The following is a 13,549-nucleotide window of genomic DNA, read 5'->3' on the forward strand; positions in this document are numbered from 1 at the left end:
TTCTGCATCAGTTTTTGGGGTAACAGGGGAAACACAGTTACTATTATCTTCAGCACCTCACTGTTAAATTTGTGAAGAGAAGTCTTGATTAAAATCCAAAGGAGAAATCTCACTGTTGACTAGTGTAGTTTTGACCATTAATGTTGTAGTTTGAAACTCAGGAGGTTTTAGACATGAGCACAGAGGTCAGGAAAAAAGAGTGAGAAATAGTCCTGTCAATTCCAGAGCCTCAGAAACTGTGTCGTGGACTGGACAGAGTCAGGCTCAAGTGAGGAGCACTGCAAATGCAGCAGGGGCACACAGAATTCTGGGTACTGCTTTTTCGGAGTGCCTCTCCTCTATCTCTGAATCCATTATGATATAAACAAAGCTTGTCAAACTCCTGATACTCAGGCTGAGAGACACTTATCTGCTTTTGCAAAATGAATTTATGGAGAACTCTCCATTGAAATATTTCAGAGAGCTGACTAGAGTACATTTTCTGTTTTGGATATTTTATCATTTTTCCTCATATTCTTGAAGAGATTTTATACTGAGGCTACTGACAAAGTGACAATGTGTATGTTCCATTACTACGTTATATCTTACCTTTGTTAAATGAATTGTTACTCATTGTAGACAAATGAAATGAATGAACTGAACATATCATTTATCATGGAATCTGACTCTTGGAGCTGTCATGTTTAAATACAATGTCTATTACCTTATCTGATTTTCCAGCATTGCTGACATCCAGCCTTACAGCTCATTTTTGTTTAATACACTGTTTTTGACTGCTCTCTTCCTACTTCATAACACCTCTTAACCATAGAACCTTTATCAAACAAGTACATGACTTAGTATACACTTATATGAGTAGAAGAAAGGTAGAGAAAGTCACTAGCAGGGTTTTCTCTTACAGGGATTATCAGGAACACCTTCCCACAGTGGAATCTCTTAATTCTCTGGTATTCATAGCACCATATTGAGGAGATGCACTGATAATTAGACTGGCCTAAGACTTATCAGAAGCTCTTATGAAAAAGAAAAAGGAACATAGTTCTGTGTGGAAGAGGGGACTTGGTCCCAGTCTGTAGCTGGGACCAGGACATCAAAGGAATAACCAGTTCTGTTACCAGGAACTTGGCTTATCCCACTAAAAAAAAAATCTGGAGATATCTGTCCAGGACTACTGTGTGTTTGATATGTAAGGCCTTTGAGATAATCAGTGCTTCCCTTGTGCAACTTTGCTTGATGAGCTTCCTGCTGACATAGTCCCATTTCTCCCCTGAAAATAGCATGTAAGGTACTGTACTTTTTAAAAGATAATTTATAAATTTAATTGAAATAAATTATTTTCGAAAACAAGACAGAGATACATAGTTTGTGTCCACATGCATTTCACTTTTATTTTAGCATGATATCCATTTTGGTAATGCCTGCTCTCTAGGTAAGTAGAGGATTCCTTACACTGTTTGGTGAAGTAGAAAGAGTGCTTTTCCATCCTTGTGGAGGTAAAGGAACATTTAAGTTGTAGGCTATTTTACTAGGACATTCAGAAGCTTTATAGATTCTCAGAAATGCATGTATACTAGAAGGGACTGAAATATCCACAGAGGAATTGTAGTGGGAAACATTAAAAAGCACCATCCCAAGCTACTGCTGGCAAGGCACCAGCAAACAGATTCGCCTGTTCTCAGCCCAGCAGACAGGTCCATCTGTTCTCATTTTGGCAGACTCTCTGACCTAGAGCTCTGAAATTTCTCCATCTAGCTCGCCTAATTCCCGTGGTGGGCCACTGCCACAACAGCCTCATGCTTCCAACTTCCCACAGCTAGCAAACATATGCTTTGCTGCCATACCTTTCTCTCTGGAACCCAGATGAGTTGCTGCGTGAAGGAAAACAGTGGGTGGGTGGGAGGGAAGCAGGTGGAGGGGGAACCGGAGAAGAGGGTTGCAGAGGGGAGACTAGGAAATGGGATAACATTTGAAATGTAAATGCATAGAATATCCAATAAAACAAAAACTACCAAAAAAAAAATGAAACCAAAAAGGAATCAATAGGTAACACTATCGCTGGGCGTAGCATCCTAATTTGTAAGTCATTCTAAGTTATAAATCCTCAGGTAGTGGATCCCTACGGATCTGCCACCAGAACAGGGGGCCTCTGCTCCCTGCATTTTAGCCTCCATGCTTATCTCCCTGTCCCAAAAGTGAGTATCCTTTTCCTCCTTCCCTCTTCCTCTCTCAGACTCGGAAGTCCCACCTACTCTCCCAGTGATTGGTTCCTTGAAATCTTTATTCATTAGGGGAAGGTTCTGTCACAAGGAATCCTGTTAACAACCAATTTTATGTCACTTTCTTTTCTTCTCTTTAATTTTTTTTTTATTTTTTATTTACTTTGCATCCTGATCATAGCCCCCTCCTTCCTCACTTTCCAATCCCACCCTTAAGAATCTCTCCCTCCATTGCCCCCTCCCCTTCTTCTCAAAGAAGTGGCATCTCCTTTGGGTACCACCCCACCCTGGCCCAGCCAGTCTCAGAACATCCTCTCCCACTGAGGCCCAACTAGATAGTCCAACTGGGTGGAGGTCGGGGTAGAGAGATGGGGGAAGATCCAGTGGCAGGGAACAGAGACCAAGACAGCCTTTGTAGGGAATATAATCCAGCTCCTGCATGCTCCCTGGTTAGTGGCCCAGTCTCTGTGATTCCACATCGTCCCAGGTTAGTTCTGTGAATCTTCTTATATACTTGAACCCTCTGACTTGCTCACTTCTATCCTCCACTCTTCCACAAGTCATGAGTGTTACTTAGACTGATTGGTGATATGTATAGTTTTTCACTGGCTCAGTAATGATAATTCTTTGATTAATTCTATTATAGATCTTGCCATTACCAGCATTTGAATGGCTGATGGCGGTATCTTCAGGTACTCTTCTTTCTTCAGTCTTTTATACTTCATTGACTCCTTAGAAAGTTTCAACTGTTCTGTGGTGAGCTGATTTGCTTCTTTCTCTCTCTCTCTCTCTCTCTCTCTCTCTCTCTCTCTCTCTCTCTCTCTCTCTCTCTTTCTTTCTTTCCTTCTTTCTTCCTTTCCTTCCTTTCTTTCTTTCCTTCTTTATTTATTATCTCATATATTATATCTCAATTGCAGTTTCGACTTCCACCAGTCTTCCCAATCCACTCAGAAGAGAGCAGGTCACCCTAGGATAATCTCTCAAACAGGACATAACAATAAAAAATAAGACCAGGCACATACTATTACATCAAGCCCAGACAAGGCAAAACAGTGTGGAGAAAGGGATCCCATAAGTAGGCAAAAGAATCTAGGATAGCTTCCACTCTCACTGTTAGGATTTGCACAAGAACACCAAGCTACTCAGCCAAACATATATGGTGAGGACATAGGTCAGAACCCTACATGTTTTCTGATTTCTCAAGTTCCCATGAGTGCTGCCCAGTTGGTTCTGTGGGTCCTGTTTTCAAGGTGTGTTCCTGACTTCTCGAGTTCTTCTCATCCTTCCTGACCCTTCTCCACTGGAACCCCTAAGCTCCAACTAATATATGGCTGTGGGACTCTGCATCTGATCCCATCAGTTGCTGAATGAAGTCTGTTTGGTCTTTTATAATGATTATAATAGTCTCCAGTCCTAGTACACTCTGCAGGCAGAGCAAATTTTGTATTGAATATTTTGTGCTTGGGTTGTTGTCCCAAAGCCTCCACTTGAGGCCTTGGCTGATTATAGGAGATAACCTGATCAGGCTCTGTGTCCCCCATTACTGGGATTTTTCCTAGTGTTACTCTAGTGGGTTCCATGTATTTTCCATTGCACTGTTTCAACCTGCCCCTGAAATGCCTGTTAATTCCAGTTATTTCTCCCAGCACCATGCCAATCTCTATACTTCTTAAAAAGCTTTCTGCACAAGATCTCCTAATCTCATCTTCCCTATCTTCTTTATCGCTGATCCCCTGGAATTTCCTTCTCAGAACCCTGTCAAGAAATAACACTTGCTAGCTCAGGGCAGAGATAGATGTTCCTTAGCTGATTTGGAAGATGGAGTTAGATAGGTCTTCCTTTGCAAAGAAGTTAACATGATACATTCTGATTTTCATAGCTTCTCTCTAGAGCCTTCTCCTTCCATTCTTTAATTTCCTCTTTATTTGTTAGAATTTGTTACTGTTTTCTCAAATTCATAACTGTATAAACATTGATACAATTTCAACCCCAACTTTTGGAGTATAATGCCTCACTCTATATCTTTAACTAACTGTTTAACTGTTAAAGAACTATATTATTTCTTCATATTCCTGTCAGACTAACATTATAATGTCTACCAGCATGTCATTGTAGTAACTGCATGGAGATGGCTCTGCATTTTGATAAACACTTGTTATCTGATGACACTGTGTGGAATATGGCTAACTTTTTCTAGCTGGGTGACCCAAAGTTACTTATAAACTTCTTATTTCATGACTTCCAATAAAACATCAGAGACCCATAGAATGAAAACTGTTTCTCTCTTTTTAAGTTATGGAAATATGAACATCAATGGCAGTATTTTTTAAATAAAACAATGCTAGAAAAGATTTTTGACAGATTCAAATTTTAAGAATGTCCTACTATTATTTTTATTTATCTTAGCCTGTCTTTTGACATATATTTATCATTTCCATCCTTCTTGCTTACAAGATTCTCTTTCTTTTGTAATATTGTTTAACTTCCATTTTTGTGTTTTAGTAACTTGATTGCAAGAGTGAATTAAGTGTATGTTGACATTAATATACTAATTATTTTTTCAGAAAAATATATCCAGAAAAGTATCTAATAAATATTAATTTAGAATAAAAGCATTTGAAGGACTCTGAAGATTATAAAGCATTATAAAACTATGAAAATGATGAGTCTAAATTTACATCCTTTTTTTACTCCTACGTTTGATAACCCAAAATAGATTTGACCATGGTATTGTATCTTGATTGTTTGGGTAACCTGCCATAAAACAGACATTTGTCCTGATAAGACAAGGATACAGTTTAAGCTACAATAAATTAATACACATATTAGTGTTTTCTTACTGGTTGTACTGATGTGGTTAAATTTATTTACCTCAGGTAAAAACAACATGATTCCTGAGAACCTGCCAATGGGGATTTTGTTCTTTTCTCAAACAGCTATGGGGATCCTTGGCAATTGGTCAATTCTTCTTCATTATGGAATATCTATAAACACTGGAAAAAGTTTGATGTCCAAAGACCAGATTTTAAAGCATCTGACTTTAGCCAATGCCTTGGTTATTATCTCAAGAGTAATACCTCACATAATGGTACAGCTGGGGTTGCAGTATCTCCTGAATGACCTCTTATGTAAACTTACTCTCTACAGTAATCGAGTGTCCCGGGGTGTTTCACTGCACTGCACCTGCCTCTTGAGTTGTTTCCAAGCAATCACAATCAATTTGAGCCACTCCAGGTGGGCGAAGCTTGCACACTCATTTTCCAAGTACACAGTTCAGTTCTGCTCTCTAAGCTGGCTTGTGCATCTTCTTTTAAACATTAGGGCAGCTATACATGTGATAGGACCAAATACTAACAAAAATTTCACCAGAAAAATCAAGTTGGGGTATTGTTCCGCATTCCCTCTTGGCAATACTATAACTGTACTACATCTATTCTTGCTTTGTTTCACTGATGGTCTATATTTGAGTCTCATGGTATGGGCCAGTGTCTCCATGGTGAGCATTCTTTATAGGCACAGGAGTCAGGTACAGTATATCCACAGTCCCCAGCATTCCCTGAGAATGTCCCCTGAAGGCAAAGCCACAAAAACCATCTTGATCCTTGTGTGCACCTTTGTCTTCTCCTACTCAATGTCCTTCATACTAGTAATCTATACTGTGGTTTTTAACAATCCAAGGCTGTGGCTAATAAACATATTTACCTTTTTAGACACGTGCTTTCCTACATTTTGTCCCTTTATCCTTATAAGTAATAAGCAATCTACTCCCAAGAATCATTTTTCCTGCTGTAGCAGAACATAATTTAACATGTTAACTTGTGTGTTGTGATACATTTAAATGGTCTTTCATTCATTATTGAGTCTTAGACTCACCCATTGCCAGGTTTTATTAAGTAAGTCCATCCTGTAAATTAAGGATCATCAGCTGTTACATCTATCATATTGCTGGATAAAGTTTCACAATATTAAGATATCTTTTTACTTTCCTTCAAAATGCTCTGAAATTAGGGGTCATCATGTAATGAAGAATTTTTATGCCTTTAGACAGCCAAGTAGCTGTTGAGTTATGAAAATCTGTGCAGGCATAGATTAGACTCTTGTCTCACGGCTACAACTGAATGATACAGGAAAAGAGCAAAGAAAAATTCAACTGCCTTGTATCTATACATGTTTAAACTTTACTGATGTTTCGTCTCTGTTCTCACGTTCTGGCCTCATGGCTGCACTTCAAAATACTTCAATGGGAAGAAGAGTAAAGAGGCACCTATTCCTAGTACCCTTTGTTTTTCTCAGATTTCCACATGAAGTCAGAGACACCCCTAGCCATCTAAATCCTGCTGGGTACCATTGCCATCTGCTACTCAGTTGCTTGGAAGCTGTTATTTGTTATGACAGTGTGAGACAATGGACAGCTGTGGAGAGTAACCTCTACATTTCTACAAACATTTCTCCATATGTTGTATTGTCCTATCCCTGAGTAGTGCCAACCTTGTCTCCTATTCTCTCTTCCCTCCCTTTGAAAAGATACATTTAAAGTTTCTTAATATGTCACATTTTCTGCTGATTTTCATTCAAAAATATATCTATATATTCTCCTACTCAATGTCTTTCATATTAGTTATATATACTGTGGTTTTTGACAATCCAAAGCTGTGGCTAATAAACATATTTACATATTTAGACACATGCTTTATTCTTTATGCAAGTCTACCCTAATTCTGAACCAGATTGTATTAGATAACATGATGGTTAATGTTACTAGTCCACTTGACAGGATCTAGAATAACCTCAAAACCAAACATCTGAACATGTCTTTAAGGGAGTTTCTAAGTTAAGTTAGTGGAGGTAGGAAGACTCAGTCTTCCTATCAATTCTTTATATCAATCAATCCATTGGTTAAAAGTCCTGGGCTGAATACAATGAGGGAAATTGAGAACCAGCTATTCTCTGCTATCTCACTATAGATCCAAAGTGATCAGGTGCCTCAGCCTCCTGATTCCATGACTTTCTTTCCACAATAAACTGCACCTTCAAACTGCAAGCTAAAATAAACCCTTCCCATTTTAAGTTTTTTTTCTTTTTTTTGTCACAAAATGAGAAAATTAACAAAGATAAGCAATTCAATAGCTTCTTGAATTACACTGATAAAAATCATATAGGTCATCCAATTGAAGTTAATTTCTAAGAATATTTTTCCTTTCAGGTTAATATGACATGGATATTATGATGTCTCCTGGCAGATAATGGCAAGTAATACAATTTGTGGTCTATTATCTTAGGCTGAGTCCCCAGGTCTTATAACATTATCCTGCATGGGGTCAATATTTTTCTAACTTACATGAGTAAGGCATGCTCAGAATTTCAGTAATATATATCTATGAGAAAAACATCATAACCTAGAGAAGACAAATCTATTTCTGCTCTGAAATAAAGGAAATAAGAATTTAAAAAAGGACCCAAAACATTAAAATCAATGGCAATTTTATTCAGTATAAAATTGAGAGGCTTCTTACCATGATTTTTAAAATTTAAGTAGTTCTCATCTAATCATTTTTTTCTTCTTCCACTTTTTCTTTACACTATGTTTGTATGTTCCCGGGTGAAAATTAAGCCTTTGTTTGTATCTAAACAGTTGGATTATATGAAAGAATTAGATGGGTTGTTGAGATTAATTTTTCCATGATTTCTCAGGTGGCAGAAGTCTACATAAGATATCATTTAGAGAAGAATTTGTTGAAAAAAATCCAAGACTGTCTTTTATAGTGTTGCAGGACAATAATTATGCCACTCTGCAGGCTGAGGCAGAAGGATGCTGTGAATCTGAGGCAAGTCTAAAGAAGATAATGAATTTGAGGCTACTCTAACTTGTGGAACCCAAGTTACTCAAAAAACAAAGATAGAATATTTAAAAATCACAAACACCACCAGCAAAACCCTTTGAAGACTCAGAATTGAAAATTGACCTAGTTTTTTTTAAAAAGGAGTTTGTATTGCCATTGTTCTTGGTTACCCTCCAGAATATGACAGAAAAAAAAATGGTACAAACCTGGAAGCTTCAACCTAATGGATAACTTTCACAATGTAGGTGTGTTCTATTTACACTACTTCAGGAGCAAAATAATCATCAGACATTCCCAGCAGTGACAGTGGGCACACTAACAGTGACTGCCCTGGTAGTACATGCCTACTTGTGTCATAGTGACATGAACATCATGTGAACAATCAACCACTTTCTGATTAGATTTAATTCCTGCTCTGCATGCTTAAACACATTCTTGGCACCATTAAGGCCATAAGAGAGAACCTATTACTTTTATTCAACTAAACCAACATAATATTAATCTGTCTCCTAACAGCATGCAGTATTCATAGATTAATACATGTCTCAGTCCTTTTCAAAAAAGTTTCTACTTGCAGTAAATGGTGATTATATTAGAGAGTCATAATAGTCAAAATGGAGAAAGAAAAAGACTGAATGATTATGCTTATCCCTAACATGTTATGTCTATTACCTCTTTTCCTCAAATATTCAGGAATCATCACTGAAAAGAGGGTTGAAAGATGGTAAGAACTAGAGGTGGCAGATAGGTACAGAGAAATAGTGCACAAAAGGGTAGCTATATATGTGTGCACAGAATGGTTGTGACAGCATGCCCAATATCTGTGTAAGCCCAAGCCATACAAAATGGAGGTTTACATTAAATTATACCATAACTGTGAACTATTCACAATTGTTAGCTGTTGGGATAGGAAGAGAAACTATTTTCTCAAGGATCATACACCTTGCTAATCAGACAACACTCCTGAAATATCATGCATACAAGTATATTTGGGCATCACCAATTGGTCTTGATATATCTGTTTTTAAAGCACAGAAATTTAGGCAGGTAGGGAATGGAGGATGGTACTTAGAAGAATTGAGGTAGGTGTGAATATGATCAAAACAACTTATACAGAGAACTAATGCACATTAAAAATTAAAGCCCAATGTTTGTTTAAACCAAGATGTTTCTCTGTGCTAGTACAAGAAGAGATAGATATTTTATGACATTGTAGTGCTCATTTAGTGCCCATTTTGACTGCCAATTTTATCTTATATTTATGGAGAGCCCTCAATGTATTTTTCATATACAAAGTTCACACACACACACACACACACACACACACACACACACACACACCACACACACACACACACACACACATCGCTTGTTCGCTTGTGTTTGGAAAGTCATGTTGCCTCCACTTCTCCATATAATTTTCAGTGAAGGTTTAAAACATAATTCTCATCTAGTTCTGATGTATAAGTATGGATATGTTCATTCTTTTCATTTCTGAGGTCATGGACATGGTGAAAGGCTTCAGTAGTTTCTTCATGGCAGTATCCTATCAAGTCACTATTTAGATAGACAAACCCTTAGCTAAACTAACCAAGAAACAGAGATTCAGTACCAAATAAACTATATCAGAAATGGAAAGGGAAACAACAAGAAATTCACAGAAATATTGGATCTTACTTCAAAACCCTATATGCCCCAAAGTTGGAAAATATCGATAAAATGGAAGATTTTGTAGACAGATACCATTTACCAAAGTTAAGTCAACATCAGGTAAACTATCTAAACAGCCCTATAATCCAGTCATTAATGGAGGGAGGATGGAGAGGGGAACACCCACATAGAAGGGGAGAGGGAGGGGTTAGGAGGATGTTGGCTTGGAAACCGGGAAAGGGAATAACATTCCAAATGTAAATAAGAAATACATAAATTAATAAAGATGGAGAAAAAAAGTCTCCCAACCAAAAATAGCAGATAGCCAGGTGGTTTTTAGTGCACAATTGTAACAGACCATCAAAAATTAGCTAATACCACGAAATAGAAACAGCAGGAACATTACCAATTCATTCTATTAAGCCACAGTCACCCTGATTCCTAAACCACACAAAAACTCAAAAAAAGAAAGAAAATTTAAGGCTAATATTGATGCAAAAATACTCAATAAAATACTCCCAAAACAAATCCAAGAAGACCTGAAAAACATCATCCACAATGATCAAGTATCACTAGTATGGGTATATGGTTCAATACAGAAATCCAACAATATTATCTACCATGTAAACAAACAGAAAGAAAAAAATATACAATCATATCATTCAATGCTAAAAAAGTCTTTAACAAAACCCAATGTCCCTTGTTAAAATCTTAGAGATTATTGATACAATGTGCATACATAAACATAATAGAAAGCTAAATCAAGAGCACATGAACCATTTAAACAGCCCCATAACCCCAAAAGAAAAAGAAGCAGTCATTAAAAGTTTCCCAATCAAGAAAACCCCAATACTCTTCAAACAATTCCACAAAATTGAAAAAGAAGGAACACTACACAATTTGTTCTATGAAACCAAAATTATGCTTTTCCCTAAATCACACAAAGAACCAACAAAGAAAACTTCAGACTAATTTCTACTATGAATATTGATGTAAAATACTCCATTATTTTCTCAGAAATGGAGTCCAAGAACATTTCAAGTGATTATTCACCATGATTAAGCAGGCTTCATTCCAGGGATTCAGGGATGGTTCAATGCATGGAAATCCATTAACTTAATCCATGATATAAACAAACTCAAAAAAACACATGATAATTTCATCAGATATGGAGAAAGCATTTGATAAATTTCAACACCCTTTAAGCTAAAAGTTATAGAAAGATCAGGAATTCAAGGCACATAACTAAACACAGTAAAAGCAATATATACCAAACTACTAGCAAACATCACAGTAAATGGAGAGAAACTTGAAGCAATCCCACTAAAATCAGGGACTAGACAAGGTTTCCCACTCTCTCCCTACCTTTTTAATATAGTATTAAAAGTCCTAGCCAGAGCAATCAGACAACAATAGGTCAACATGATACCAATTGGAAAGGAAGAAGTCAAAATATCACTACTAGCAGATGATATGATAGTATACTTAAGTGACCCCAAAAATTGCACTAGAGAATTCCTAAAAATGATAAACAACTTCGGCAAAGTTTCTGGATATAAAATTAACTCAAACAAATCAGTAGACTTCCTCTATTCAAAAGATAAACAGGCTGAGAAAGGCAACCTTCACAATAATCACAAAATATAAAATAATATAAAATAACTTGGTGTGACTAACCAAGCAAGTGAAAGCTCTGTATGACTAGAACTTCAAGTCTCTGAAGAAAGAAATTGAGGAAGATCTCAGAAGATGGAAAGATCTGCCATCCAATGCTCATGGATTGGCTGGATTAATATAGTAAAGATGATAATTTTGCCAAAAGCAATCTAAAGAATCAATGCCATCCCCAACAAAATTCCTACTCAATTCTTTATAGATATAGAAAGAGCAATTTGTAAATTCATTTGGAATGACAAAAAATGCAGGATAGTGAAAACTATACTCAACAATAAAAACTTCTGGGGTAATTACCATCCCTGACTTCAAGCAGTATTACAGAGCAATAGTCATAAAAACAATATGGTATTGGAACAGAGACAGGCAGATAGATTAGTGGAACAGAATTGAAGACCCAGAAATGAACCCACACACCTATCATCACTTGATATTTGACAAAGGAGCTAAACCATCCAATAGAAGAAAGATAGCATTTTCAACAAATGGTGCTGGTCCAACTGGAGGTCAGAATATAGAAGAATGCAGATCAATCCATGCTTATCACCCTGGACAAAGCTTAAGTCCAAGTAGATCAAGGACCTCCATATCAAACCAGATACACTGAAATTAATAGAAGAAAAAGTGGGGAAGACTCTCAAACACATGGCCACTGGGCAAAATTTCCTGAACAAAACACCAATGGCTCATGCTCTAAGATCAAGAAACAACAAATGGTACCTCATAAAACCTCAAAGCTTTTTTAAAGCAAAAGACACTGTCATTGGGACAAACTGGCAACCAACAGATTGGGAAAAGATCTTTACCAATCCTACATTTGATAGAGGACTAATATCCAAAATATTCAAAGAACTCAAGAAGTTAGACTCCAGAGAGCCAAATAACCCTATTAAAAATGGGATAAAGAGCTAAACCAAACTTTCTCAGGTGAGGATTATCAAATGGCCAAAAAGCGCCTAAAGAAATGTTCAACATCCTTAGTCATCAGGGCAATGCAAATCAAAACAACCCTAAGATTCCACCTCACACCAGTCAGAATGGCTAAGATAAAAAACTCAGGTGACAGCAGATGCTGTCAAAGATGTGGAGAAAGGGGAACACTCCTCCATTGTTGGTAGGATTGCTAACTGGTAGAATCATTCTGGAAATCAGTCTGGAGGTTCCTCAGAAAATTGGACTTTCCACTAGCTGAGAACCCAGCTATACCTCTCTTGGGCATATACCCAAAAGATGCTCCAACCTACAACAAAGACACGTGTTCCACTATGTTCATAGCAGCCTTGTTGATGATAGCCAGAGCTGGAAAGAATCCAGATGCCCTTCAACAGAGGAATGGATTCAAAATGTTGTATATCAACACAATGGAGTACTACTCAGCTACCAAAAACAATGACTTCTGTGGTCCAGATATCGTCCGGATCTGAAGGGACCTGCTCAAAAGCTCCCTGTACCCAAATCCCTTGGGAGGGAGAGCTAAACTTTCAGAGGGGCAGACACGCCTGGGAAGCCAGAAGAGACTACACTCTGTCCACATTACTGACTACAGAGGAAAACACCTAATGCTGTCTGGGACCCTGGTGCACGGGGGAACTCCGAGAAGGAAGTGCAGGCCCTCCTGGTTGCTGCCCTCACGGAGAGCTCAAAAGCAGCCCCCCAGGAGCCACTTCAGCCACGGGACCACAGGTAAGACAAACTTTTCCATTCCAAGCGACCAGCCAGGTCGACTCAGGACACACAGAGGCAAAATTCCTCTGGGACTGGACACTTCCGGTTTTCAGCTGGAGCCAGAAATTCGCTGATTCCAGCCCACAAGTCCTGATCCCAAAACCCCTTGGGAGAGAGAGCTCACCTCCCGGACAAGTGGGCACTCCTGAGACTGCAGAGAGGGAAAGACCAACAGTATTGCCCACTTCTGCCCATATCCCTGGCCCAAGAGGAAACTGTATAGGAGCTCTGGGAACCAGAAGATAGGAGCACTCAAGCAGCAGGTCCCTGTGGTCCAAAAACCTCCCAGATCTGAAGGGACCCGATCAAAAGCTCGCTACACCCATTCCCTTAGAGGGAGAGCTAAACCTTCAGAGGGGCAGACACGCCTGGGAAGTCAGAAGAGACTACACTCTGCCCACATTTCTGACTCCAGAGGAAAACACCTAATGCCATCTGGGACCC

At 38.2% G+C, this 13,549-nt stretch overlaps 1 protein-coding gene across 1 annotated transcript; it reads left to right on the forward strand.

The window, feature by feature from the left end:
- Positions 1–3,714: 3,714 nt before the first annotated feature.
- On the forward strand, positions 3,715–6,898 carry Vom1r46 (vomeronasal 1 receptor 46). The gene is given in 1 exon segment (NM_001008939.2): positions 3,715–6,898. A coding segment is annotated over 1 exon segment (951 nt). The 5' UTR covers positions 3,715–5,067; the 3' UTR covers positions 6,019–6,898.
- The last annotated feature ends 6,651 nt before the right edge of the window (positions 6,899–13,549 follow it).

The sequence above is a fragment of the Rattus norvegicus genome, chromosome 1 (assembly GCF_021556685.1).
Source record: "Rattus norvegicus strain SHRSP/BbbUtx chromosome 1, alternate assembly SHRSP_T2T, whole genome shotgun sequence".
Taxonomy (NCBI): domain Eukaryota; kingdom Metazoa; phylum Chordata; class Mammalia; order Rodentia; family Muridae; genus Rattus; species Rattus norvegicus.